Raw genomic sequence first — 26,998 nt, 5'->3', positions numbered from 1 at the left:
AGGATTTAAATGTTGCTGTCATGCCTGGGATGTCTGGTTTCTGGCACTGGCTGTCCTGATAGATAATATTGGGTTAGCAGTGACACTTTTCTGTGCCTCTGTTTCCTCATCACTAAAATTGCATGATGCCCCTCTTTTTTTCACTACCTCTAGATGGTACATGTTAACAAAGTACAGCAAGAAAATGCAAATAAACATATGCTTTTGAAGAAGGGTGAATCCTGCTCTCTCACTTTGCCTCTTGGGCTCCTCTGGCATAAATAGTGAGCTGGGTAATCCTCCTTCTCTTCCCTTTCTCTCCCTGGAGATTGGGCTAAGATGTATGCTCCCTCAACATGAACTTTTCTCTCCTCCCTGAAAACATTGTTTTTGTTGTATGGCCTCAGGGTGTTATAATGCAGAAAGGGTAACAGGCAGGTGGAGGATGGGGAATGCAGAACATATCCTGGATCTCTGAATCATCTAACAAAAAGGCAGCCAGTTTTGTTTTGTTTTTGTTTTAGTGAAAACACACTTGCTGCTTCCCACGCTGACTTTTGAGAGTTACACGTGGCACAGAGAGGGATCTATTCCAGTTGATAGGAGCCTGGAAGAAGAGAGGGAGGAAACAATTGCTTTAGACTTTAGTTCAGCTGGAGTTGGGAGGAAAGGATCGGTGTCTCTTTTTTGGAGTACAGCAAGTTCTTGCTGAGGACAGATCCTCTGCAGATTTTGTGGAGGTATTGTATGGCGCATTGCAGGGCATTCACAAAACAGGTGGCTTTATATTAAAAAAAATAACTCTGCTGTCAGTGACAAAAAACTGCTGCTTTCTTAAAAATATTGCTGTGCTTAGAGCATACTCTGTTATGAACAGCAAATTCCTTTTTTTTTTTTTTTTTAATAAAAGAGAAATAGGAAATGCAAGGTCTTAACATGACCAGATCTCTGTTTGTGTGTATGTGTTTAGTGCTGTGATACAGAGCTTAGAGCATGTAAGAGACTGTGTAGATGGAGTATTATGTCAAATGTTGGGACTTTGCCTCTAAGACACTTGTTGTTCACAGCCTATCTACCCCGATTGCTGAAGATCAGCTGATGGATCGAAAACCAAGGGGAGAGTTAAAGGGGAGGGAGAGATGAGAAAAAATTCTCATCTATCTATTTCTTGCTAATTTGAACCAGGGCCGTGGGAAAGGGGGACATGCTGGCATGGAATTTGGATTTTGTCTAGAAGGCAGCTAAAGTTAAAGCTGTGGGAACTGCTGGTGCAGCTCTGCTCTCCTGCAATGCACACATAGCCTCTGCTTCTCTACTGTCATTGCAGCATGCTTTCTTCTGGCATCTCTCCTGGATCTTGCAAAGTGCATTGACAAAAAGCAATGGGAGATTGTTTTTTGCCCAAGCCTTTATATTCAGATTATAGCTGCTTCCTCTTTCCTACTCACATTTTCCCATACGGTGACTTTGGAAAATTCCTCTCGTATTTCGCTGGAAAGTGCAGAGAAGTCTCGTTGGTAGAGGGTTGCCTGTTACTCTCTCTAATTCTGCCGCTCACATCTGGAAAGGATCTGGCTTGGAAAGAGGAGTCTCCGTCTGAGCTCAGCGCATGTAACGGACATGGCATGAGCTGAGGGAACCGGTGGGGGCAACAGAAATGTTCTTCTCCAGTCATCTGATTTCTGTCAACAAAGGTGAGTTTTCATCACTTTATTTTTTTAAAACTGGACTGTCAGACAACATCCAGGTGCCTGCCTGTCAGCTGCAGCTTTTAGAAAGCATATTAAAGGGAACCAGATTCACTTAACCTGCTGATACTGAAGGAGATGTTTTTCCAGCTGTGTGTGTCCTGTGAGAATGTGTATGTGGAGAACAATAGGTACAAAGATATTTTGAACACGATTCTGTTGTTTATTTTACCATAATCACTGAGAAGCATATGGTAACTCCTGAAACTTCAGCTTACCTCTTGAGGCTGTGCATACTGTAGGACGCTGCCTCTGGTGCTGTGGGGCAGCAAAGTGCAGGAGTCATTGGTGGTTCTGTCTGGGCTTGGAAAGATGCAACCACAGAAACCCCTAAACTGGCTTTGAATGTAACTGCAGTCTTCAGGCTATAGGGCCTGATCCAAAGTCTACTGATGGTGAGGAGAGGGGAACCTTTCTAGGGGGGTTTGAGTAGTACTTTAATAAGCTTTTTTTAAAAAGGTTTTGGATCACGCCCATGGGAATGAGTTTAAATTGAGTGAGTTATTTCAGACGTGCTTTGAACTAAAAGAAAATTAAAATCATGCCTCGTTTTACTGCCTGCGCTCCAGATGCAAGCAGTTGTTTCCTTATCCGAAGTGTCTCCCTGTGGCACCAGAGCAGCAGTCACTTCAAAGGCGTAGCAGAAGCACACATACTGATGACAGCAGGCTGAGATTGCCTCTCAAATTTTACTGTGTAGTAGATGCAACATTTCATGCTGACTTTTTAACATCTTTTCAGTTACATATGCAGAGAAGTCAGCATGCCACAAATCTGTAGAAGTCAATACTAACATTGATGTAACTGGGTGATACTGGGATGGAGCTGGTATTATTACAGCAAGGCTGATTTTGGCTCTTAATCTCGAAGTACAATGATCAAATCTTTCTTATTTTCTGAGACCATCTTCTGTAAGATTTTTGAAATACTTTCTGAGGTTAGCTCACCAAATACTAAGGATCCACTGTTGGCATACATATATGGCCAGTTTTGACCTCACTATTAATATCTTGCTACCATATAAGGCACAGCATCTAATCTGTGGAATGTTTTATAAAGGAGATTAATTTTATTCAGCTTTCACAGAGATGGAAACTGTGGGATAGTGGAGCAGGGGGGAGGGCTCAAGCAAACAACATGAAATGCTTAAAATAACCCAGCACCAAAGTCCAGAGCTGAACCAAATCCACCTATGGGTCATGCCAGTGCTCTGTCCCATAGTGTACCCTCTTCTGTTTCTTCAAGTGAAAGTTAGTGTTTAAAGAAATCATTTAAAATTTTCATGACCGTGACTGAGAGCAGCATCTGTCCAACGCTTCCCAGGCACCCAGTATCTGTGAGAGCCCTGGAGAGAGGGAGCCTCGGTGCAAAGCTGTGTAACAGGCATAAACGGGCCGTGCCAGCTCTGAAGTCTGCTGGCCCGGCTCTGAGATGTTCTTGTTTCTGAGGCGAAGGAGAAGCCTGGATTGGTAGAGAAGAACGAGCGTTTCTTTTTCATATTCAGGTCAAGAATCCGCTGTGCTTTTTGCTCTTGAAAGATCAGCCTAAATACACTGTTCTCGTGGCTTTCTCCACTTCAGAGGAAGGCGCCTGCAGTTGGAGTCACGGTGGAGTTTCTCCGCCTTGCAAACAACAGGAGTGAGGGAGAGTCAAAGACAAGCCCTTACCAGCTCTTATATATGAAACCTGAGAAGGGGCAGCAAATGAGACAAAGAGGGCTGGACTGGGGCCAGCTGGCTGATCCAGGAGATCTCAAACTTCTGTTTGCGTTATTTTAACCTGCTGCCAGAAAGATAAAGGCTGAACGTGAGCCAAACCTTTAAGGCTTCAGATCAGCACTGTCCAAAATCAATAGAAGTCCATACACATAATATTTTCAGTTGCTCAGAGGCTTTATTATTGTTCAGCGCACACAAGTCGCAGCTTTCCAGCATACATTATTTACATTAAGGAGAGGAGCCATTTCCACATGCAAAACTGTGGGGCCTATTATCATCAACAGTTACATAACATTGCACAACCTCATCTATCAATCTCCAGGGTCATCTGGCATTTCTCAATATGGGAAAAAAAAAAAAAAAAGCAGTGAGTTACTTGAGGAGTCAGGGATAGTTCAGAGGCCGCTGCCAGGCCCCCTGGCTGCAGCGGGAGGCCCCACTCGCGGGGCCCCGGGCGGCGCTGCCTGGTGGTGCCCCGCTCCCAGGCCGGATCCGCAGGGGGCGAGGGATGCCCGATGGCTGCCGGGCTGGTTCTGGCGGCGAGGGGCCACCTCGGCCGGAGCGGGGTGAGAGGCGGCGGCGGCGGCCCGGGTGCTGCGCCGCGGGGCGGGGGCGCAGGAAATGGCGGCGGGTGCCCTCAGGCGGCCACCGCACTGGGCGGCGGGCGCAGGAAATGGCGGCGGCGGCGGTTCCCGCCAGGCGCCCGCTCCCCGCGGTGGCGGCGCGGCGGGGTCTGACCCTGCGCTCTGCTCTTGGCTTCCAGGGGCGATGCCCGGCGGCAGCGGCCGGGCCCTGCTAGCGCTGGGGCTGCTGGCGCTGAGCTGCGCCGCCGCCCGCCCGGCGCCCGGCGCCAACGACTTCCCCGACGGCGCCGCCGAGCGGCGGCGGCGGCAGCTGCCGCCCGCGGCCGCCGGCTGCCCGCGGGACTGCGGCTGCAGCCAGGAAGGCGTCGTGGACTGCGGCGGCATCGACCTGAAGGAGTTCCCCCTGCGCCTGCCCGAGCTCACCAACCACCTGTCGCTGCAGGTAACGGCGCTGCCGCCCCCGGCCCCGGGCCGGGCTTCTCCCGGGGGTGAGGTGACGCTGCCGCTAACCCAGGGAGCAAAAGAGGAAGGAAAAAAAAAAAGTTCTTCTTGTTTCCTCCTCGGAGAGAAGAATTTTCACCCCAAATCACTGTTGCTTTCCCCGGAGGGGGCTTCTCGTTTTGAGGCCTCTTTGAAGAACATGGGCTGAATTGCTTCATTCACAAATAAGGTGTTTTCTTTTTTTTCTTTTTTGTTTTTTAATAAAAATACCGGACGCAGGTGCAGACCCCGTGCTCTGGGCCCCGTCTGCCTTGCTGCCCCCCTCCCCCCCCCGGCAGCAGTGGCGAGGCCGGTTGAAGGTGCCCACCTGAGGGAGGGCCGCGGCGCCGGTGCTGAGCCCGCCAGGCCTCCGCGCGAAGACCGCGGTAGCGCGTCCCAGGCGCGCGCCGGCTGCGGCTCCCGCCTTCGCTGCTCGAAGCCGGGAAGCCGCTTCGGAGCGGCTGCTGTCGCTTTCTGCGTCCTAGTTTGGCTTCCAGCCTGGGGGGTCCCTGGTTCCGTTGAGGCTCCAGCTGCTCGAATGCTAGAACCGCTCGTTAATGGTGCAAACGATAGTGTCAGTCTAAATCTGAAGGCAGCTGCCCTTGACAGTGAGAGCAGACCCAGTCTGATGCCCCCTGCCCATGACAAGTTTGTAGTGGGACAGGTGTAAAATGCATCAGAACGGCCCCTTGCCTCCCAAAACGGCAGAAGCGGTAAATGTGGAGCTCCCCGGTGCCAACCTTGTAACAAATGCTTTGCTGCAGCTACAAGGTTTGGCTTTGGCGGATGGATTATAAGCCTTGCCAGGCATGATCACGCTCTGCATGCTGCCAGTGCACCAGCTGGATATTTCTGGAGATGAGCACAAGCTGCAGAACTTGGTTCAGGCCTTAAAATGCTGCTGGGTTTGAGATCTGAGTTTGGCTCATTTCAGAGAGAAGGCTGCTGACAATGATTTGACGTTGTGGGTCCAGTTCCAAATATTCTTGGAGTTTACAGTCTGGGTTTTACTGTGATCCTGCTTGGATTGCTTTGCTGATGATTAATACTCTCCCTTTTCTTAGAATAACCAGATAGAAGAAATCTTTCCAGAAGAGCTTGCTCGTCTTCACAGACTAGAAACTCTCAATTTGCAAAACAACAGGCTTACTTCAAAAGGTAAGCTGGAAAAGTCATGAGTGCACAGAGCCATTGCTCAGCACAGATCCCTACAGCAATACCAGCTTATGCGGTGAGCCCAGTGAAAGCTGTGAAGAGTGGTGGGTTGACCTGACTGGAACAGTTGGCTATAAGCATCACTCGTTTGGCCATTAAACAGATCATGGAGGCACTTTATCATATGAAACGTAATACTCAGTGTATAAGAATGCAGCCTTACTGAAGCAGTGGAGGAGACCTGGCAGCAGCACTGTGTACTGTGGCGTGAGATCTTCACGTCCAGGAAACTCATCATCAGTGCAATGCACTTGGGAACCAGAAATGTCAGCATATCGAATGGTTTTCTTCTGACTGACCTTATTTCTTACTCCATTTGGTTAGTAAAGTCCAGTCTGTCAATTTGCTCAGTTTAGTCCAGATCAGTCCTTCTTAAATTTACTCTAAATCCAGATAATCTGTATTACAAATAAGGCAACTCCTGCCCTTTTCCAAAACTGTTCTGATTTCTGTATGTAGGTTTTGCTAAGTCATAGGCCTATTAGAGGAGCTTGACAACTGATTAGTAAAGAAAGCAAAAGAGAAATTAAACAGCAAGAGAGCAGGAGATGCAATAAAAGAGATGTAATTGCTATTAATTTGTGTGTTGTCTTGATGCTCTGAATGCTCTTGCTATCCTTATATCAATGATAGAGAAAGCCTTTGTTAATAATGTGGGCACATTATGCGTGGGATACAATATGTGTCACTCATACTTAGCACATAGAAAACTATGCTTAATAGATTCAGCCCCTGACCTTGTTTCTTTTTGGACTTGGTGATAATTCTTTTACAACCTTCTATGCAGAATTTCAAACGTACTATGACTTGGGATGTAGTTTCATTGTTGACTTAAGGTAATTGAAGTGCCTGGTGAAAATATCATTTGTATCCTTTCCCTTGTGCCAACAAGTAGTGCTTGTTTGATTGGCTGGACATGGAGCCATACAGCTGAAAACTAATACTGAGGGAGGGTTAGCTCTGAGCAAGATGAGCTCTCTGAGCTGGTTACTGCATGGCCACAGGGGTGGGGAGGGCACAGAACAAGAGAGCGGTTAAAACATGCAGCTACTGGTGGAAGTAGGGCAGAATTGCCTCTTTGGCAGCATCATGGTCACAGATCAAACTGAGTTGATCATTAAACAGCAGCTGAGACTATATCCTACCAACAAAAATTATCTACAGGTTAATGAGAAGATAACCAAAGAAACTTCTCAGATAGATAGTGTGGTTGCTGTGAGCACTGATAATTAGCACCACAGCAAGTCTGCATGGCTCTGAACCTGACCCTTGTACAGACCTGTTTGCTTAGATTTTTTAATGGTCTTCCATAGCTCTTTAATCATCTATCTGTGTTAGTTAAAAAAAAAAAAAAAAAATTAAACAAGAATAGCCCTGAATCAGGTTGTTTCAGTGCTGCTGAAAAATATTTAAATTTTACATTAAAAACATTGAGGTAAAACTATCCTATGATATTCTCACTGAGGGAGGAAATGCTAGTGTCACTGATTAGAGTTATTCTTGTTTTTTAAGGGCTGCCAGAAGAAGCATTTGAACATCTGGAGAACCTGAATTACCTGTACCTGGCAAACAATAAAGTAAGAGATTCACAAGGTTTTCAGAGTTCTTTTCTGATTGAATTTTGAAAGTTAAACAAGAGGGTCTTGAATTCTCTAAAAATGTATATCCTACTTACGTAACGTTGTGCTAAAGTTGTAGTCTAATGAAGGTTCACTTAAGGTCAAAACAATCAGTATGCTGAAAAATTGAAGTGTTGTTCTTCATAGATGTGGCATTTCAGGAATTCAAAGATGTTTTAAGATATCATTGCCAGGTGAGAAGGAGGTAGGAATGGCTAAATCAAAATGGAGATTTCTGTTTTGCATGCTAGCAAAACATGCCAGTATATTTTTAACACTTCTATCTCTGTGTTGCTGACTGAAAATTTTCCTGTATGTGTGTAGGGAGCTACAGAGAACCCGTATGTTCATAAATTGCCACAGTGTTCAGTAAGCTTTGGATCAGCTGCACACATAGTTGATAGCTGCCTGTATGCAAATAAGCTGTGGGTAGTGGTATGCAGGGGTGCATACCTCATCTGATGAGTCTGTGTTGAAAAATCTGTGAACAAACGCACCCTGATACCTTTACCTAAGCCATCAGGGACTGCAAAATGTCATCTACTCTTCCCTGGCTCCCATTCTCATTAGGTTTGATGGATGGATACCCACACAAAGTGAAACTAAGCAGATAGCAAATTTATTCTTCTAGCTGAAGTGATAAGAGCTGTTTTTTTTAATGGAGAAGATCCCAGCTGCTTTCCTGTTAATGACCCGGTTTGGATGTCGTGACAGAAGCACAGCTTTTCTGCCTAGAAAAGGGAAGGAAATAACTTCTCACTTGCCCATGTACCTGGGTGGTTTCCATTAGCATCCTTTTTTTTCCCAGCCCCCCCCCCCCAAATTTTTACTGCAGAAGGAAATGTTACACTACAACGAAAAAGAAGTTAAAATGTCAGGCAGAGCTTCTTTTATATGCAGAAACCCTGCATCTCTCTCTCTCTCTCTCTCTCTGTATGTATGTATATATATATACATGCACATCTGTCTATATATGTTACTATTCTCTTAAAAATCTGTGACTCTTTGACATTTCATTTATATACATGTGGCCACCTTCAGGTTTCAGTCAGGCCAAGACGTATCCAGAATCTCTCCATGGTTTTCCATATGGAGTGATTGAGAATAGAACCCTTTCCTTAGTACAGTAACATTGTGTTCTTTTCTTTCAAGCGCCGTTTCCATATAACAGTCTTGGCAGTTAAGAACTCCATAAAATGGTACAAGCCAGACTGTGACTAATATTCCAGAACTTTGCACTCCAGTTTTCCCTGTGTGACAAAACAAAGTGTTTGGTTTTTCTGGCTTTACTGCAGAGAGAATAGGATCCCAAATTAAAATGCAAACATCAGCAAATGTCAGAACTAGTTATAGTGAGGAGTTATGGACCCACAAGAATAACACATTTCTTCATAAATAACAATCCAGGACAAACCAGAGTGGCTTCAAACTATATCCACTCTCAAGTGGGAAACACTGCAGATCAAGTAACTGGTGACTGGAGGAGGGCAGGGATTTGCTGGTAGTTTGCTTTTTGTTTTATGGATTATCTTGATGCTGCTTTATCCTCAGTTGCGATCCCATCACATACAGCTAAACTGTATTTCATTAAACTAACACAGTTACTAGGAGAATTGAAGATATCCTAATAGACTATAAACCTGGTATAGTGCATGAGTAACAACTGTTTTAATTAAATAACTGATACAGTAGTTTCCTTTTTAACTTCTAAAAGCACTTTCTTAAATGCATCAGTCACACATAGTGCAGTATCTACAGTAAACCTTGTTAGCAACAAAAATCTCTCCTATCAAGCTGTAGAGCAGATCCTGAGCTGTCATTGTTTACTGTATGCTGATGATCTTGGTGATGGAAGGTTCTGTATTTCCAAGGATTCCCTTACTAATATAGGTTTCAGTGAATCCAATACTTCTGTTTATGCTAAAGGCTTTGATAAACAAGGAAATGAATAAATTCTTTAGAATCCTTATAAGTTCATTGATTAATTTATTAATTAACAATGGAGAAACAATTTCTGCTGTGTAAAGAAAAGGAGGATCCAGCGATAAGACTGCAAGAAAATTGCAGCTAAAGAGAAGCAGATTGCTATTTATTAGGCAGTATACCAGAGGAAGTTTCTCATTCAACTTTTATTTTTGCTAACAGCTGCAACAATCTAGCGTTAATTCTGCAAGGTGTCAACCAGTGGAGTTAAGTATCATGGAGAATACCTCAGAGCAGTGTATTCATCATCATATCTGTCCTTTATGTGCTATAGGAAAAACAGCAACATTTGTTAAGTTCAGATCCTACTATTTGTAGGATCAAATGCAGCAAAGTCACCAGTTATTTATACTGTTAGATAAATCAGACTCCCATACCAGGTGTATATTCCAGATGTGTTCCAGATGCTCCCTCTTAGAAAAACCCATGTCTAAATCTCTCATGTCAGAGAAAGGACAGCAGTGTTCTTTCAGCTGACCCACTTCCATTTCTGATAAACAGCACCTCTATTCAGAATTGTCATTCCCCCCCCCCCCCTTTTTTTGAACAGGCTTCTTAAGGTGGACAAAATTGAACTTAATAAAGAACAAATAAATTTCTCCACAGCCTTTGGGAGCCATCATGTTCTTCTAGTGCCAGTTCATGTTAAAGAGGCAGAAGCGTGATGAAAAGGTAGATCACATGAAGTTAGAAATGTTTCTGAACTAACAGAACAAGCACAGAAACCCTGAGGCTTTTCAGCCACCTTTCTGAATGAATTTTATATTCTTCAGTAATAAAAGCTCACAAATGAAAATCCTGACATTGATACTGGTGAAACTGATGGATTGATTCTTTCTTCTGCCTTCCTTGTGCTATGGAACAGTCTGAGAAAGGAGTATCAGATTGAAAACAACAACAACATACAGGTCCCAGGAGCTGAAACAAACTATTGTACAATTGTTAGTCTTATGACTAAGTGCTGAAATGCCAAAGCAAAGTCCTGAGCAACTGCAAACTCTTCCTGGCTGAAATTTCTCTCTTTCTTTGCTCTTTCTTGTGGCTCTGGCCTCTCTCATTTCACATATCTGAGCCATACCCTTTGATTTCTGTAAAAGCTATGACTCAATAGATTGTGTATTCCAAGAGAAAAGCTTTAATGTGCCACTGTGTATGAAAGTGATTAACTCTGTCCTGTGTCTGATTTGTCAGTATTATGTCATGACAGGGGCTATTTCTTCTGGAAGCACTGTCAGAACTTTGTAGGTAGAGATAAGTACCTTTATCCACCTTCCATGAGATAATATATTTCAGGTCAGAATGTGAGAGAATATGGATTAAGCCAAGGGTAGATCTGTGGCAACTGTGGTAATGTGTAAAATGCCTCTAATTTTCACTGCTCATACAGTATTTGGAAATATTAGTGTCAGTGACTGATTTGTGGGAAAGATCTTTTTACTTGTATTTGTGCCTATTAAACATTTCAAACAGCTTAGGGCTGGATGTTTTGGCATAGGCGAGAATAAAAAATAATGAATAATGTATTTTCAACTTAAAAAAAAATTGAACTATATTGTAAGTCCAGTAAGTTACGTATGGAGGGATATAGTTCATCAATACACATTTGAAAAACCAGCAGAAAGAAATCTAGGCATCCTTTGGGTAAATATGCAGTTTAAGTTAGGGAGCTTTCCCACAAAGTATTTCTTCTCTCACATATTATTTGTCTTTTCAAAATCTTTGTTATTTCGCTATTTTTAGTAACCAATTGCTGTTTCATTTCTATAACAATTTGTCATCACGTGGGTCTGCTGTAAAGATCAAATCCTCTTTGACATAACATTATTGTGAGCAAGAAGCTTTACTGATTGAAGGAATTGCATACTAGAAGGCGGATCTCTTCTATAACCCAGAGCTTCAGTCCTGACCTCAGAGCTTCAGATGATGAAGAATTCAGTGTCACCTAGAAAAGAGGTTCTCTCATGAACCCTCCAAAGTGTACATAAAATATTAGAGCGATGGTCTTACTAATACTGTAGTTGACATCTGTAACTATTTAGCACCTGCCTATGGCAATTCAGTTGTCTTCTGCTTATGTGCCCAAGGAGTATGTTTACCACAGCATCATGTTAAGAATTTGTGTCCCAGTGGCTTAATCTTTATACATAAATCTTTTTCTGAGTTTACGCTTTCCAGAAAACTGTCCTCCAAGCTATTGTATTAACTAATGGCTCTGTAAAACCGAACTTTTTTTAATCATTAGTTTTCAATCCACCAATTTTTGTTCAGATGCAGACATTCCTAGCACTATTTTTCCAGCAAACTGATGAAAATAGCAATAGACCAATCCTATACCCCTTTTTGGCTAAATAGTTCTGGAGATAAGACCTTGTTGCGTTTTGTTTCTGGTACATCACTTGTTTAATAAACAGAAAGTATCACTGCACAATAGATTTTTGCTTTTTATGTTCCATTTGATATTCCATAATTTGGCTCAGAAAGATCCCTGCCCTTTGGGAACCTAGATCCTCTGTTGAAGAGATCATTATAAATGCAGGAAATATTGTAAAAGACACATGAAGTAACACTTCCCCCCACAACAAGTATACTTTCATAGGGGAGTAAATAATAGGCCAGTGTGAGGTTGATCAGGTTTTTTGGCATAGTAGTTTGCGGAACTAGCAAATACATTGCTTATTATTGTTCCTCTCTGAATAACAATCTCTTAATTTCTTCCAATAAAAACAAACATCCAAATATTTTGGAGAAAAAGTCTAGCTCCTTCCTGGAGAGATTAGTGAGTGAAGATCATTTGTTTTTGTTCGTGCAGTCTACATTCTTTTTCATTTACTGTTGTCTGTTCAGAGGAAATAGATTTGCAAGTGTTTTGTTGCTGGCCTAATACTTGGTTAAAACGTTTGTTGCATTTAATTGAAATTCCCCCATATATTTGTTTTTCAGCTTACAGTGGCTCCGAAATTCCTACCACACACCTTGATCAGTGCAGATTTTGCAGCCAATTATCTCACTAAGATATATGGACTCACGTTTGGACAGAAACCAAACTTGAGGTAAGGGATTGTGAAGTGAAATAATAGTGTTCTGCCACCGCTTGGAGGCGGTTGGTGACTGATAAGAAACTATCTGCTAAACCATCTTATTGGCTGCTGATAGTTTTTGGAAAGAAGTTGACAATTTATTAATTTCAGCATGAAGTATCAAATCAGCTCTCGGAAGGTTATATTCCAAGGGCTTTTACTAGCTGCCAGACACTTTTACATAGATAAAAACTAAATTTGTCTCCTTTGTGTGTCAGTTACGAGTTGCAAGGAACAGCTTTGATTTCTCAAAATGTTTAGTAACTGTTTAGAATCCCTGTCTTTGTTATAGACTATTTCTTAAAAATGTTAGAAGCTGATAGTACAGCGCTCAATGCAGTTGAGTATTACTCAACTATATTGAAGTCAGGCATAGTTACCTCCTTTCACCTGTGCTTCATCCTCTCAGAACTGGGTTCAAAGACCTCTGCTAGTTTTGAGTTTTCTCAGCTGGAGCCAGTGCAGCTATGGGCCACCTCAAAGTCAACCATACACAGATGCATCTGCCATGATGTATGTCTTGTTTCCAAATTTTGAGTATTTATATGGACACTGTAACATCTAAATCCTGTAAAGATGCCTCAAACTTTTGGGAGTATTTTGCACTTAACAACAGCTGGATAAGTTGAACTCTTAGAGCGCAGCTGTATAATGAACTGAAGAACTCTCAATTCCATTAAATTAATTGAGAGTTGAAGCTACTGTGTATTTATTAAGTCTTTAGTCTTGGAGGCTCTTGCTAAATGAAAAGGCTGAATCAATCACTTATTTCTGGCAATATCTCATTATGACACAGGCAAGATTTGCATTATTCTTCCTTACCCTGAATTTACAGAAGCTGCTGTGTTCCGGTATCATATTACAATTTCTGTAGGGATTTTCTCAAGTTCTTCTGCAGCAACCATCATTTAATTCAGAACAGTAACTCACTGATTTCTGTGACTGCTGATGAAAAATCCTAACTCAGTTGTTTCAGTTGGATTATTTGCCATCGGCAGAGTTCATTGTTTCAGACTGATTAGCTGGAAAGTGAATTTTTCAGAAAGATAAATATTTGTGATTTAAAAGAACAGCTGACCATGAAGAGCAAATAATATCTTCAGTGTGGCTCTCTACCTCCTGGAGTGTGTGATCACACTGTTTTTCCGTACTGACCCTTTCCTTCCTTCCTTCAAAAACTTATTGCCAAGTATTCTCTGCAACTGGCAGAGAATCCAAGAGCAAGTTAAAAAAAGCACCCTTTGACACCGTGCTCTTTTGTAATGTTAACCTGTCCCCAGAATTTTAGCTGCCTGCTGCATCCTGGAGTACACACAGGAAATGAAAGGGTAATGGAAGTCAGTAAACTCCTATAATTTCTTTTGCTAGGAAGAAGACGAATGAATTCATTACCAGTTAAGCCAATGGAAAGCAGGGAAGACTTCACAGAGATTAGCTGTCCTGTACAGAATTAAAACTTACATAAGGAAGAGGAAATCCAATTTTTTAAAATTTGATCAGAGAAACTCTTCTGTGAATATCAAAGGTTAAAAATAAGAAAGACAAAGGGAAAGTAAGAGACTCTCTTTCTTTAGATCACCTTAATTAAAAACCAAGAATGATACAGATTGAGTGAACCTGCTCTGTTACCCTGGCAGTGCTGTCTGCCCTTCTGAGTTTTAGAAATAGAAGGGAAACTGCTCACAGCATATTTCCAGCCTTCATGGGAGCAAAAAGAATGGAGAAGCGTGAGACAGCCCTTTCTCAAGAGCTCTACAGGTCAATTTTTGCAAGTTTGAGAAGTCGAGATTTGATGCCAAATAAAAGTTAAATCTTGGGGCATATCTACTAATTAGATAGGAGTTCTAACCCTCCTGAAGGAGGTCATCAGTCCAATATACTCTTTGTGCCTTTTGGCCAAACACAAAGCTAGGCCCAAACTGTGAAATCTGTATTCAACTTTGAAAGCATTGCACAATCCCAGACTTAGGATCAGTTTCATGTAAAGGTGAAGCTATTTGTGAAATTCATATCCAATGTGGATATCCACATGCTGGATATGGTTTGGATTTTGAATGGACCAAAATTTCAGAGAGTATTTAGGTTTGGATACATTCCTTACTAAATTAAATGGCACATTTAAACATGAATTTAATTATCACAAGGAAAGAAGAAAAGATTGAAATACAATTTTTAAACAGCTTTCACTTGGTAAACAAAAAAGCAGGTCTCACTATCTGTTTAACTTCATCTTTTTTTCTCCTTCTGTTAGGTCTGTGTATCTTCATAACAACAAACTTTCAGATGCTGGGTTACCAGATAACATGTTCAATGGCTCTGATAATGTGGAGATACTCATCATGTCCAGCAATTTCCTGAAATATGTTCCAAAGAATCTCCCTCCAGCACTGTATAAATTACACTTAAAGGTAGTAACACCAAGGTTTTGTATTCTCTTACAGCTGTGACAAAGTATTGCGATTGCGTGGGATTCAAAGTACACAGCGAAGCCCTTTGAGTTCATTTGGAAACATTCCCAGGCCCACTGTAAAACTCAGCTGCTATATTCTTAAGTCTAGCTGATCCCTGTGTCCTTACTGTTTGTTCATGAGTAGTAGTACGTTTTTGCAAAACAAAGTGTTCACAGGATAAAAAACACTTTTCTCTGTTTCCAAGGAAATGTATCACAGGTGCTTGCGTGGTAGCGTTGCTGATCTCGTTCCTGGGTGCAATTGTTCAGCAGCACATCGTGGACGAAGGCTGTGCAAGTTTTTCCCTGCCCCCCTGATTTGACTCATTGGCATGGGAAGGTAGATCATTTTGTACAGCCCTTCAGTGGTTAGCATCCTTGCGAAGCCGGCCACTGATGACGGTGTTTCTTCTGACAGCTTACCCGCTGGCTTTGCTTACTAGTTCATTTCACAAGGACTACTGTTTCCGAGCATCAGTAGTTTTTGTTTGCTACTGAACTGGCAATTCTGTCAACACAGAGAAAGTTTGGATCGATGATTCTTCACTGCTACAACTTCTCCAGCAGTAGTGCAATAGTAGAAGTTGTGGTATTATCTAGTCTCCAGCATTTTTAATTGCGAGTCATCTGATTCTGATAAAAACACTTGCATCGTGTCTGTACTATAATTCTCAGCCTTTTAACAATAGGAGTGCTGCAGCAGTGGGGAATCCTGGTTCCACTTGTTCCTAGTGTTGACAGCTCCTTGGATGTGAGTAGATGGAAATCTGTTATCAGCCTTTGTGTTTAGGCAGTTCTGTTTTGCCTCCCAACTTTCTTTTCCCTTGAAGGTTTCACTAATTCCCATGAAATTTTTTTTAGAAAACGGGCTTCTCTGGCTTGAAGAAAAGTCAAAGGCAAAAGGTCCAATCCCTTAAGTTGCTGGAATTTCTCTGCAAAATGTGAAGTTATTAAGCCCCTGAATGTTACTGCCATTTGTATGTAGTCATTGTCTCCCAAAATAAGACTCAGACTTTGAGGATTGTTGTTTGAACTCTTCTTATCCTCCAACCTCAACTGGTTGTGTTAAGGGCAGAGAAGAAGCTGGGAAGAGAAAAGAGCATTTTGTTTTCAAGTGCACTGCCTGTCAGTAGTAATATGTTAACTTGGTATTTTACTGGAAAAGAAACAGGACAGTGAGGAAACGAGAGTTGGCAAATAGTGACCAAAAGTGATGAAATTAGTTACTTTTGATGGGACAATTCTCTCTTTTACTTTCATTATGCGTTCAGACACTAAGCCAAATCTATCTGTTGTGGTACCTAGTTTATATTAGGTTGGACATGAATCTAGCCCAGTCTGTCCGTCACGTTATTGAATATACTTGAGCTGTGGGAATTTTAACAAAATTCTATGGGAATTTCAGTTAGTGAAAGTATATCCTTTATATATCTTTTTATAACTCATACAGTTCCTGTTTATAATGGAATTTAGTTTCATAGTCTGTTCTTGTCTGCCTGCTAGCTGCTCCAAAGCCACACTAAGGGAAAAATGTAGTTATTTTGGAAGTAGAAGTTATTTTGTATTATATATTATTATTTCATATATATAATATAATTATATATATGTATTATTATATGTTATTATTTGCATTATTTTGTAGTTATTGCAAGAACTGTACATTTTGGAATATCATTAATAGTGGAAGGTGGCAGATTCCCAGCTTCCAATTTAATTCTTCTTTATGGTGAAATATGCCTTAGGAAATCCAGAAATTTTGAGCAAATTCTGGAGTTGCCTGCATTATAAATTTGCACACAGGTGAAAGGACCATGTATACGAAATAGAACCCCCCTAATGAGTCAGATCTGACTCCTTAGCCCAAAGATTCCATGGGAAATGAATAAAAAGAGGTTTTAATATGTTAGTCTACTGTTTGTGTTTATTTGTTGTGCAGAATTATAATGTCTGCTGAAATATCTCGCTTCTAGCCCTTTTTAAATTTTATTGCCTGATGTTAGCTGAGCAGAGCCCAAGTGTCCTATGTTCTCCCATGCCAAATAATGTGCTTTGTGCTTCTTGCAACTCCAGAACAACAAGCTAGAGAAGATTCCCAAAGGAGCCTTCAGTGAGCTAACAGGTCTGCGGGAGCTGTATTTACAGAATAACTACTTGACTAATGAAGGAATGGACAATGAAACTTTCTGGTGAGATTCAGATCAGTAGTTTGTGCCTGTGTTTGTCTAGGTCCTCTGATAGAGTACTTCTACTTGAAAAAAATGTATATATACTGGATTAGAAGGGGGTGCAATAGTGCTGCCCAATTGCTGAGTGGAGACAAAAGATTTGTTACAGATTGGTACACCCAAAATAGCTTCTGGCTGTCCTAAATGTGGCCTGGGGCTTAGCACTTCAAACAGAGAGCTTTGTCTCTCTGCTTGCACTGAACACTGCCGTTGTGGTACTTCAAAATCCAGCCCATGTAATCTGTCCTGCCCATAATGTGCTATGAATTCGGTAAACTTTTCTGATCACCAGAGATGAAAATGCATCAAACTGTACCTTCCTCTTCCACATTTCACTCCCAATAACTTCACTTAGTTGTCTACCTTAGGTCTATTATGTCACTCTCCAGGTAGTGTTGGACATAACAAGTCTGTTAAGATGAACTAATCTCAGGGGCTATAGCTAAGGCACCAGTCGTAGTCCACACAAGTGGTGGTTATTACTCTTTATTTCTAGAGTATTGTCTTTACAGTACAGCATAGTGTGATTCAGATGTACTCAAGCTTGGGAAGTGTTTCTGTTTGTGTCAAGGAAGTGCTTTACCCACAGACTATATTTGCTTATTTAGAGCCTATTTGGATATCTCTGAATAGCGTCACAGTAACCAGTAAGTAATGTCTGTAATATGTTAGTTCTCGTATTTCCTGAAAACTTTCAAGTCATCTGCAGTGGGTTATGTAATGCCATGCAGATTACCATCTCATTTAAACTGAGAAACTGCCTTGAAATACAAGGTAATACAGAGCTCCTTAGTCCTTACATTTATAATACCACTGATCCATATCTAGTTGGTATAAGTAGCTGGTCTGAGGATTTTATTTTAGCTTCAACTGAGTCTATGGAATCCAGATTCAATAGCTTACACAAAGCAGATCTAGCTCTGACTCACTTCCATAATGCAGGAGGGTCGGGAGAAGTTCATGATCTTAGCCTAGGACACTAAATTAGTATTTCTGCTTTTCAAAAAAAAGGCCTGCTTTCTGGTTTAAATATACACTTTCAGAGAGACAGAAATTACCCTTGCTCAGGCTATGGTTTTGTGAAACTGAGATCTAAATTCTGTGCTTTAATGGTGTTCCCATTGCACCTCTTTCTTCTGGTATGCAAGCACTGAAAGCACTTGCTCATTTGCTGTTATTTGTAGTGTCAAATGAGAGAATAGTAGACTGCAGAACTGATCTCAGGTCTCAGCGGGGTGGCAGTTTGGATGCTTGTAGACTCTAGCAGGTTCTCTCTAGCGTGGCTTAGGAGCAATGGACGAGCCTAGTCCTTAACGGCAGCGTGGGGGCTCCCTATTTTGCTGTCCACATCAGTCATATCATGCTTGAGATAAAAAAAAAAAAAAAAAAAAAAAAGAAAAGAAAAAAAAGAAAAAAGGTAGTAACAGAGGAGCTGTGCTGGGTGAGGGGAGGGAAACCCCCTCCCCCCCAAAAAAAAAGATTGTAAAAGTCTAGGGGAAGTTGATTATCATTTCACTTTACAGAATCTAAATGAGGAGTGTTTTCTTTCCTGATTTCCCAAGGAAATTATCTAGTCTTGAATATCTGGATTTGTCCAGCAATAACCTCTCACAAATCCCAAGTGGTTTACCTCGAAACATTGTCCTCCTCCACCTGGAGAAGAATGCAATTAAGGTGATTGGCAGAGATGTCTTGACCCAAATTAAGAATCTTGAGTACCTTCTACTCCACAATAACAAATTAAAAGCCCGAGGGATTCATCCATTAGCCTTCCAGGGCTTAAAGAAGTTGCACACTGTACACCTGTACAACAACATGCTGGAGAGGATTCCCAGTGGGCTGCCCCGGCGAGTGAAAACACTTATGATCCTTCATAACCAGATTTCCGAGATTAACAGGAATGATTTTGCTACCACTTACTTCCTTGAAGAGCTGAACCTGAGCTACAATAAACTGAAAAGTCCCCAGATCCATCGGGAGGCCTTCCGTAAACTGAGGCAACTAAAGTCCTTGGATCTTTCTGGGAACAATCTCCACACAGTGCCTTTCGGCTTTCCAAAGAACTTGCAGATTCTGAAGCTGAAGGAGAATGAGATAAGCACCATCCCAAAAGGGACTTTATCTGGGATGACAAAGCTGCGGGAACTGTATTTGAGCAACAATAAACTGAAAGTAAATTCCATTTATTCAAGAGCGTGGAGAGAACTCAGCAGTCTCCAGGTAGAAACATCATCTTCTCTAATTATATTAGTAATAGTGATGTCCTCATCTGTCTGCCTAGGCCAATTTATGCAGCACCAAGACTAGATGTGCTTCATCCTCATGTTTTGGGCTTGCAATGTAACTGCTATGCCCTGTTTCTAGAGCAGAGTTGGTGTGTTGATGCTTTAGGAAACATTTGTGTAGGAGGTGATCACCTCCCACTCCTGAACAGAATGTCTTTTAGGAAATGTAAAGCCGTGTTTGCTTCTGAACCCTAATGGTGTCCTGTATTTTCAGCTAAGCGTTAATGAATCTTGGCATTAAAACTCAAATGATACCTTTCAAATAGCCTGTCTCCCAAAAGATTTTAAATGAACCTTGAAGAGAGACAGCAGGAAGAAAGAATGCATAAATACAAACACTCTTTAATTCTCAAAGCCCCCACAGCAGCTTATAGTCAGACAGGCCAAGCTGTAGGATTTAGCAGCTCAGCTGGCTAAGGCACCTGGATAGCAGCTTGGGGGTCTGGATTCAATCAGCAGTCTTATTATTCACTTAATTGTTAGGGAAAGTTGAACACAAACCATAAGGCAGGCAGGAACAAACACATTTGTGCTGTGTAAAATGGCCTTTCAAAATCGATATGCTGGCTGAAGGATTTGTCTGCATTTCCTTCTAGGCAGCCGCCTGCTCCCTGCAGTAAAAGGTATTACCTATAGCATATGGCAGCCATCTAGGGTACATATGGTTGGGTCACCATACAGACAAAGCCTGCATCTCCGAGAGCAGATCAGGGATAAGAGACACGGAGCATATGTCACACTGGCCTCCGCTATAAGCTTTTTCAGACAATCCAGACCTTTGTCTTTGTGCACGTTTCTTTTCATGTTTCGCTGGGACTAAAAAGGATCTTGGCCTTCATTTACTGTAAATCAGCAACACAGCAACAGTGTCAGTAGAGCTGTTTGTTTAAATCAGCTGTAGATCTGGTCTGTGACTTTTGTGATGTATTTAGCATTTGTTTGGTGCTTCAGTGGTGTGTATGTGTGTGTGTAAATAATGTGAGATGGAACATAGTTTGGAAGGAAGATGCCGATGGGAATAACAGATGCTGGAATTATTTCATTGCAGTCACCTCCCTATTTTTTGTTTTTTTCTCAAAACGAAGTCATGAGCATTTGGAAGCTTTCATTGCTGAAAAATAAGCTTTTCTTCTCTAATGGCCTGATTCATAGCTACACCACGTTACTTGTATACTGCCATCTGCATAACTGTGCGCTGGACTGGGCCTGTATAGAGAAGAACAACACTGAAATCCTCAGTCTTTTGCAGAGGTGTAACTCTGAGTAATTTGTAGTTATTGTGTCAGCTTTATGCTGTGAAAATGTTACAATTCAGGATAACAAAGTACTTTTTGGCTCCATTTAATGCTTAAAACTCATCTGAGAAAGGATCATAGCCTTTAGCCTGACTGTCTTCGTACATTGGTCTGTGTTAGAAAATTTCTAGATATTCTCACATGTAGCTATCTAGTGTAACTCCAGCTAGTGAAGTGTTTGCAATGACAACTTCCAAGGAATTCTCATCCATATTTGAAATCCAGTCTGCTTTTAATTCACTTTAAGCAGGCATGGGCTAAAGCCTGGGGGCAGAGAGAAAGAAAAGTAGAGACTGCTAAACAAACAGCACGAAGTGTTAGGTGAAACCACCCTGTTAAGCAGTAGTGTAAGAGGGCAGAATTATCATGGCCACCCTTAATCTTTATGAAAATTAGAGGCTGATTAAATTAGTTTAGGCTACAATAAATACCACTTCAGCTTTCCACCATGAACTCGAACTGAACCTTTCTGCATGGTTGAAAATAAACAGTTTCCACTGTACCCACGTTGCCATTTCACTAGAAGGGAAAAAATCTGAAGGAGACTTACCAAAGCACCTTCTGAAAAATAAAGGCTATTCCCAGATGATTTTCAGACATAACAAATCCTGGATAAGCTTTACATAAACATCTCACTTCTGCACTGTTACCAAAGTTTTATTTATATATATAAATATATATATATGTAGGTATATGTATGTATGTGTGTGTGTGTGTGTCTGTGTGCACGTGCATATATATATGTAGGTAAGCATATTTTACACATTCTGTTAGACTAAGGGCACATTTTTGCCTGTTGATTTTTCTGAAGCAGTGTTACTGCCTATTAGTTATTTCCATGAATAAATGAATATATACAATGTATACAAAATATGTAGTATATATGGCAAAAACTGCATATACACATGTGCACATTATATACATACATATGCCCATACATACATATATGTTTATATATAAGAACATGTTCTAATATACACACACATATACACACACACACACATACATACGTATAAATATATATATTAAAAAAAAGAGGGTGGGGGGGAGCTTCCACAGGATGGGAGTGTATGAGCGTGTATAGAGCCATCCTGTGGAAGCTCATCCATTGTTAAACTTAAATCTCTTTTATGAGCGATGGAGCATGCTCAGGGCTGCTGATATATAAATTTGGTTATTTATTTAACCCCTTGCTGCCTCTTCCTTTCAGTCATTAGACATGGCTGGCAATCAGCTGACTTCTATCCCATCAGGCCTGCCAGAATCGCTAGAATATCTGTATCTTCAGAACAACAAGATCACAGCGGTGTCAGAGAGTGCTTTTGAATCCACACCCAACATAAAAGGAATTTACCTTAGGTAATGTCAAGTTTCTACTTCAGCATATAAGATTTTTCTTTGTTATCCACTTCATAATTTACTCCTTTAAAAGTATTTAAAATCTTAACTTTCTAAATAAGTAACTTATTTTTATAGTAATATATAATAAAAATTGCTCATCTGCTCAGAAAAGACAGGAAGACTGTTTGGAGAGTCTGTCTTTTCTGTGCTTATTAGAATGGAGCAGGCGTAGTGGGCAATTAATGTTCAACATTATGCCATATTCCAGTATTCAGCCATGAACTAAAAGTTTACCGTCTGGTTGTAGGACTTCAGCTTTGCTTGTGTCTGTTCTGTCTGAATTTTGATAGTACATAAAACCCTCCGCTGATGGGGCTTGCATGACTTATTGAAGCTATGTGCATTCCTGTGATAGTTTGTGTGAAGCAAATGGCAGTGTACAACTGTGACAGTTACCTAACTAAGCTCAAGAAGCTTTCCTGTTTTTTTTTCTCTTCCTCCTTTATCAGTGGATGAGAACCTTGTTTGTTAAACTCTGTATTTTATACGTGGTAGATATTGACCTTGGTTACATACAGTGTAAAGTCACAATAATGTACTGATTTAACCAGAGTTATTCTGGATTTATGCTGCAAGAAGTGAAGCCAGAATCCATCCCAGTAACGTATTCAATTGTAATCTAACGGAACATTATTGAAAATACTGTTTAGAAGTAATTTATCAAACCCTACAGAATATTTAAACTGATTCTATGGTATGTTCAAAAGCCTAGTATATCTGTGGCATGAGACTAAATATGGCTTTATTTTGTCTATGTACAACTAAGTTGTTCTATGGTTCTGAATCATCCCTTTTTGGAGGAGTGACTGCATACCAAAAAAACAGAATTAAAAAGTCTGGGGTAAATTAGAGCAGTCTGTCTATCCAGCTGCTCACATTTATGTGAATTTAGTGAATGCTTGGAAGCAAACCAGAAACCACATTCTATATTTCTGCATAAAAAGAAAAAAAAAAAAACTTGCAAAAGTGTTTTGCTAACATATTTAGGAGGCAACTCCACCCAGGGTAAGTTGTATTTCTTAATAGGAAGTGGGAGGCTATTAATCACTGTAATGCTGTAAAACCATAATATACATCTGGGGTATTAAAATAGAATTTTAAGCATGTTTAAGAATAAAGAACCAAGCAGTAAATGTGAAGGGTTCTTAAATTACAGAATAGTTTATTTATATTATTGAAAACAAAAATAACTGTATTGGGTGTATTTCTAAAGCGATATTTTGTATCAGTTTTCCAAGTATCCTTGGGGAAGAATTAAAGTGTCAAGGGATGACATGGAATCTCAAAGCAGGTTACCCTTTGAAATGTGGCCTATGGAGCAGATTCTTTTCCTCTGTGGGAAAACAGAATGCCAAGGCAAGGAATCAGTGGGGGAGGAATTCCAATACTACATTTTTTTTTCCTTGCAGTGCTCAGTTATAGGAGGGGCAAGAGGGTCTGGGGCAGGAAGAGAAGGAGTCTTTCTGAGGGTTTGATCAGCTGAAATCAATGGGAATCACTTAATATTTCCCAGTATTTTCCTGCTAAGTCCTTTGCGATAATACAGACTGGTGTCAGCAAGCCTTGTACAGTGCCTACATTTGCTGGCTTTCTAATCTTTCCTTTCTATTTTCCATCCAAAGAAATCAATACTCTGTTCTTAGTTGCAACCTAGTGTGTCCAAATAAAAAGGGGAGGGGGGAGGGACATTGATTTTGAGCTTGAACTTTTTGTCAACAGGACCCTCGCACACTGGAGGGACACTTGAATGTTACTTATCTTTTTATAGACTTAGTTTCACATTTTGATTCAATGTGAAAAGAAATCAGTGCTGACATTTTTAGCAATGGTGCTCTCTTCAGAAGTGCTGGCACTTGCAGAGTCCTGCTGTAAGTCAGTGTAAAGTCAGTGTAGCTCTGCACAGTGGCGTCTTCCTAGTTGCCAAACACTTTATTTTTTTTAACAGAAAGGTCATTTTTTGTTCATTTAAAGGTTTAATAAGATTGCAGTTGGAGCACTGAAGGAAAGTATCTTCCAAAGCCTAAAGCACTTACAGGTACTGGATATTGAAGGGAACTTGGAATTCAGCAACACTTCAAAGAATAAGGAAGATTCAGAAGAGGAAATGGAAGATGAGGAAGAGGAAGAAGAACAGAGATAAAATGTGAACTCACACAAGCACATCACATGGAAGGTAACAACGGTTCTTTATTTAAATCATGGATCAAATTCTCACACCCTTGTGTAAATAATTTCCAATTTACATATACGATTTGAAGGTATAAGATAACTCATAAAGAGACTCAAAACCTCTACTAAAACATGACCAGGAATGGTAGAATCAAAAGGTTGGGGAAAAAATATGTATATGTATGTATGTGCATATATAAAAATATATTTTAAAGGAAATTGTCAGTATATGTCTGTATTTTATCAGAGACAATGAGTGGTTCATAGTGGCTTCTGCTTATAGACAAATGTAGCTGCTAAATACAGAGGTCGTTATTTACTAGTTCTTTTAGCAAAAAGAATGAAAAGGCACTTCATGATATTTTTGAGTAACTAGTTCAAAAGGAAAACAAAGAATAAACTGGGGAGTTCACTGATGCAGAGGACCATAGAGGCTGAAAATGAGTTAAAAGAATTAGACAAATTAAGGAAAATAGGCCTATCAGTGTCTGTTAAACTTGGCATTAAGATACTTCCTCTATCTCAAGCAATCCTTAAATCACTGACTACTAGGAATGTGAAGAGCTTGGCATATTTCTTAGGGAAAGAACACCGCTTCGTATCAGTTTTGCAGACTGTATACGTGGCTAGATGAGTGCCTGGCTCAGGATAGCCATGCTTCTGTTCCCACAACAGCCTGTGCTTTTCTGCTTTCCCCATTGATAGATCTTGTTGAAGCTCCATTGCTCATTTCACCCAGATGCACTGAAAAGCCTCTGGGCAATTACAGATTGTTTTTGCTGCTGACTGTGTCTAATTCCGAATTGATAATCCTGAAATTAAGATCTCTATGTTCTGTAACCAGTCTGCCTAGCCACTTGGTCTCTCTACTTGAACCTCTTTCTCTTTTCAACTGCAGAAGAAAGGACGGAGGAAAAACTGTTTGAAGAGTGTGGATTTTTGCTCTGCAGTATGCATCTCTTTTTTTTTTTTTTTAAAAAAAGCATTTTATATACAAGAAAGATGATGAAGTTCAAGACACTATCCTTCTGGAGAGCTGAACTCCAATAATTGAAAAGAAGTGTTTAATTTTGTCCCTAATCAATGTTTCTCCATGGAGAATGTCACAAAAAAGTGCTAAGAGTAGTCCTAATACACTGAAAAGAAGTTGGGTCTTGAAAAGGGCAGAAGCTACTTGGAAAGCCAAATGTTACACCTCCTGCCTGTGCTATGTCAAAACTGTGTGAAAAAACAAGTAATTTGTATCTACTAACTTAGAGTACATTTAACTTCTGAATCCACACATCTCTGTTTTGCTCTGGGGCACATGTGACTTGTCAGCTGATACTAAGTTTAGCATAATTTGAATTCTGCATTCTGTTATGTAACTGATTCTTGTTTTTTCTGATGTTTTGCAGGAAAGCATATGGAAAAATACATATATTTCTATGTGTATATATCTATATAGATATACAGAGAACACTTAGCAGAACGTGCAGTGAATTACACAGAAACTGTTGTGGCGCTGTTCCAGACTCATGGAACACAGCATGTTATAGTGCCTTATTCAGGGAGAGACCCTGGATGCCTTTCCAAAGCTTCCAAATCATCTTACTCAAGACCCAGGATCATAAGGGATTGCTCTGGAACTCACAAAAGCTGGCTTTTGTTTCCTCTGTTTCTCTTCCTTCACTGTTACCATCTGTAATAACAATATGGGACTGTTTTGAACACATGCCTTCAAATGCTGTCTTTGTCAGTGAACCATGTGAATCATGTTAAGTGAACCATGTCTATGCTGCTTTTCTCTTCTGCCAGTCTAAAGAAGCTGTTATTGATCAGGCAAGACGGATATTTGCGGTAGGTTCATGTGTGGAGCAGTGTATGAGGCATTTTGGTCATCAAGCAGCAGTAACAACTACCACTGTGGATGAATCCATTCCTCTGTTAGAGCAATGTGTATATTTGGATGAGAAAAACAAAGTAAGGCTGGATCCCTAATATTTTATTCCTACTGTCAAAGCTTGCAGTGTGTGCCTATTTTAGAAAGGTTTTAAGATAAAAAAAAAATTGTGAATATATAAAAAGAACTGTATGTCTGCCTCCCAGAGCTTTGGTAAAGTTTCTGTCTTGCTGTTGTTTGTCCATATGACTGCTGTATGAATATCTCTGAAAAAATGTTCAGAAAACTGACTAACAATAAGCAGTATAATATATGCAGTAGAATTTTTCACGTATATCAACCATGTTAAGAGTCAGAAGTGAGACTAATGAAGCAAAAGAGATAAGTGAATGTCTCAGTGTCTTAGGAGAAAACTGTTAAGCATTGAAAAAAATTTCTGTATTTGGTTCAGGTCGGGAGACAGTGTGTGCTGTCCTAGTCTCTTGAAGCCTCTCCTGTTTTGTGATGTTGAGTATTCTCAGCTCCTATTGAAATCATGGAAAATAAAGAAACCAGTGAAAAGCAGAAAACTTTTAGAGGTACCTGGACTACAAGGTTCCTATTTGATTATAATGTTCTTCATCTGAGCTAGCTAATCAGTTTGAGGAAATGGTTTATTCTTATGAGAATTTCTGGTTGAACACATGTTGTTCTGCATACTGTATTCCAGGATTTGCTCGCAGACATAGTTGGCTTAATTTTTCACCAGCTGTTTTTCTTGTTGGAGAAGATCTAGTTCCATATTCTCCCTTTTGGTTTCTGTAGCACATAACAGCAATTTCAAGTTGTCAATTCCCAACTTAGGCGATTCAACACAGTCATGGATCGTAGAAGGAAAGGTTACTTCCTG

The 26,998-nt window shown here is 40.6% G+C and overlaps 1 protein-coding gene across 4 annotated transcripts; it reads left to right on the top strand.

Annotated features, from left to right (window-relative positions):
* The first annotated feature begins 575 nt into the window (after nucleotides 1-575).
* Nucleotides 576-26,678, top strand: PODN (podocan). 4 transcript variants are annotated; one of them, XM_062581937.1, is made up of 12 exons: nucleotides 576-719; nucleotides 1,548-1,673; nucleotides 4,209-4,471; nucleotides 5,574-5,667; nucleotides 7,237-7,301; nucleotides 12,267-12,376; nucleotides 14,655-14,811; nucleotides 16,923-17,038; nucleotides 18,640-19,297; nucleotides 21,868-22,016; nucleotides 24,030-24,231; nucleotides 25,625-26,678. In XM_062581937.1, the coding sequence occupies exons 2-11, from the start codon at nucleotides 1,637-1,639 to the stop codon at nucleotides 24,196-24,198; spliced, it is 1,818 nt and encodes a 605-aa protein (XP_062437921.1). In that variant the 5' UTR covers nucleotides 576-719; nucleotides 1,548-1,636; the 3' UTR covers nucleotides 24,199-24,231; nucleotides 25,625-26,678. The 4 variants fall into 4 exon arrangements, with proteins under 4 accessions (XP_062437921.1, XP_062437924.1, XP_062437923.1 ...); XM_062581940.1 differs by having other exon boundaries at nucleotides 1,479-1,673; XM_062581939.1 differs by having other exon boundaries at nucleotides 1,307-1,673.
* Nucleotides 26,679-26,998: the final 320 nt, after the last annotated feature.

This window comes from Rhea pennata, chromosome 8, assembly GCF_028389875.1.
Source record: "Rhea pennata isolate bPtePen1 chromosome 8, bPtePen1.pri, whole genome shotgun sequence".
NCBI lineage: Eukaryota > Metazoa > Chordata > Aves > Rheiformes > Rheidae > Rhea > Rhea pennata.
The sequence above is the reverse complement of the archived record's forward strand: the minus strand, read 5'-3'. Positions and strand labels throughout refer to the sequence as shown.

Coding starts and splice junctions, on each gene's coding strand:
- PODN (XM_062581937.1), top strand. CDS start 1,637: ATGTTCTTCTCCAGTCATCTGATTTCTGTCAACAAAG. Junction 1,674..4,208: donor TCTGATTTCTGTCAACAAAG/GTGAGTTTTCAT, acceptor CTTGGCTTCCAG/GGGCGATGCCCGGCGGCAGC. Junction 19,298..21,867: donor GAGAACTCAGCAGTCTCCAG/GTAGAAACATCA, acceptor TCTTCCTTTCAG/TCATTAGACATGGCTGGCAA.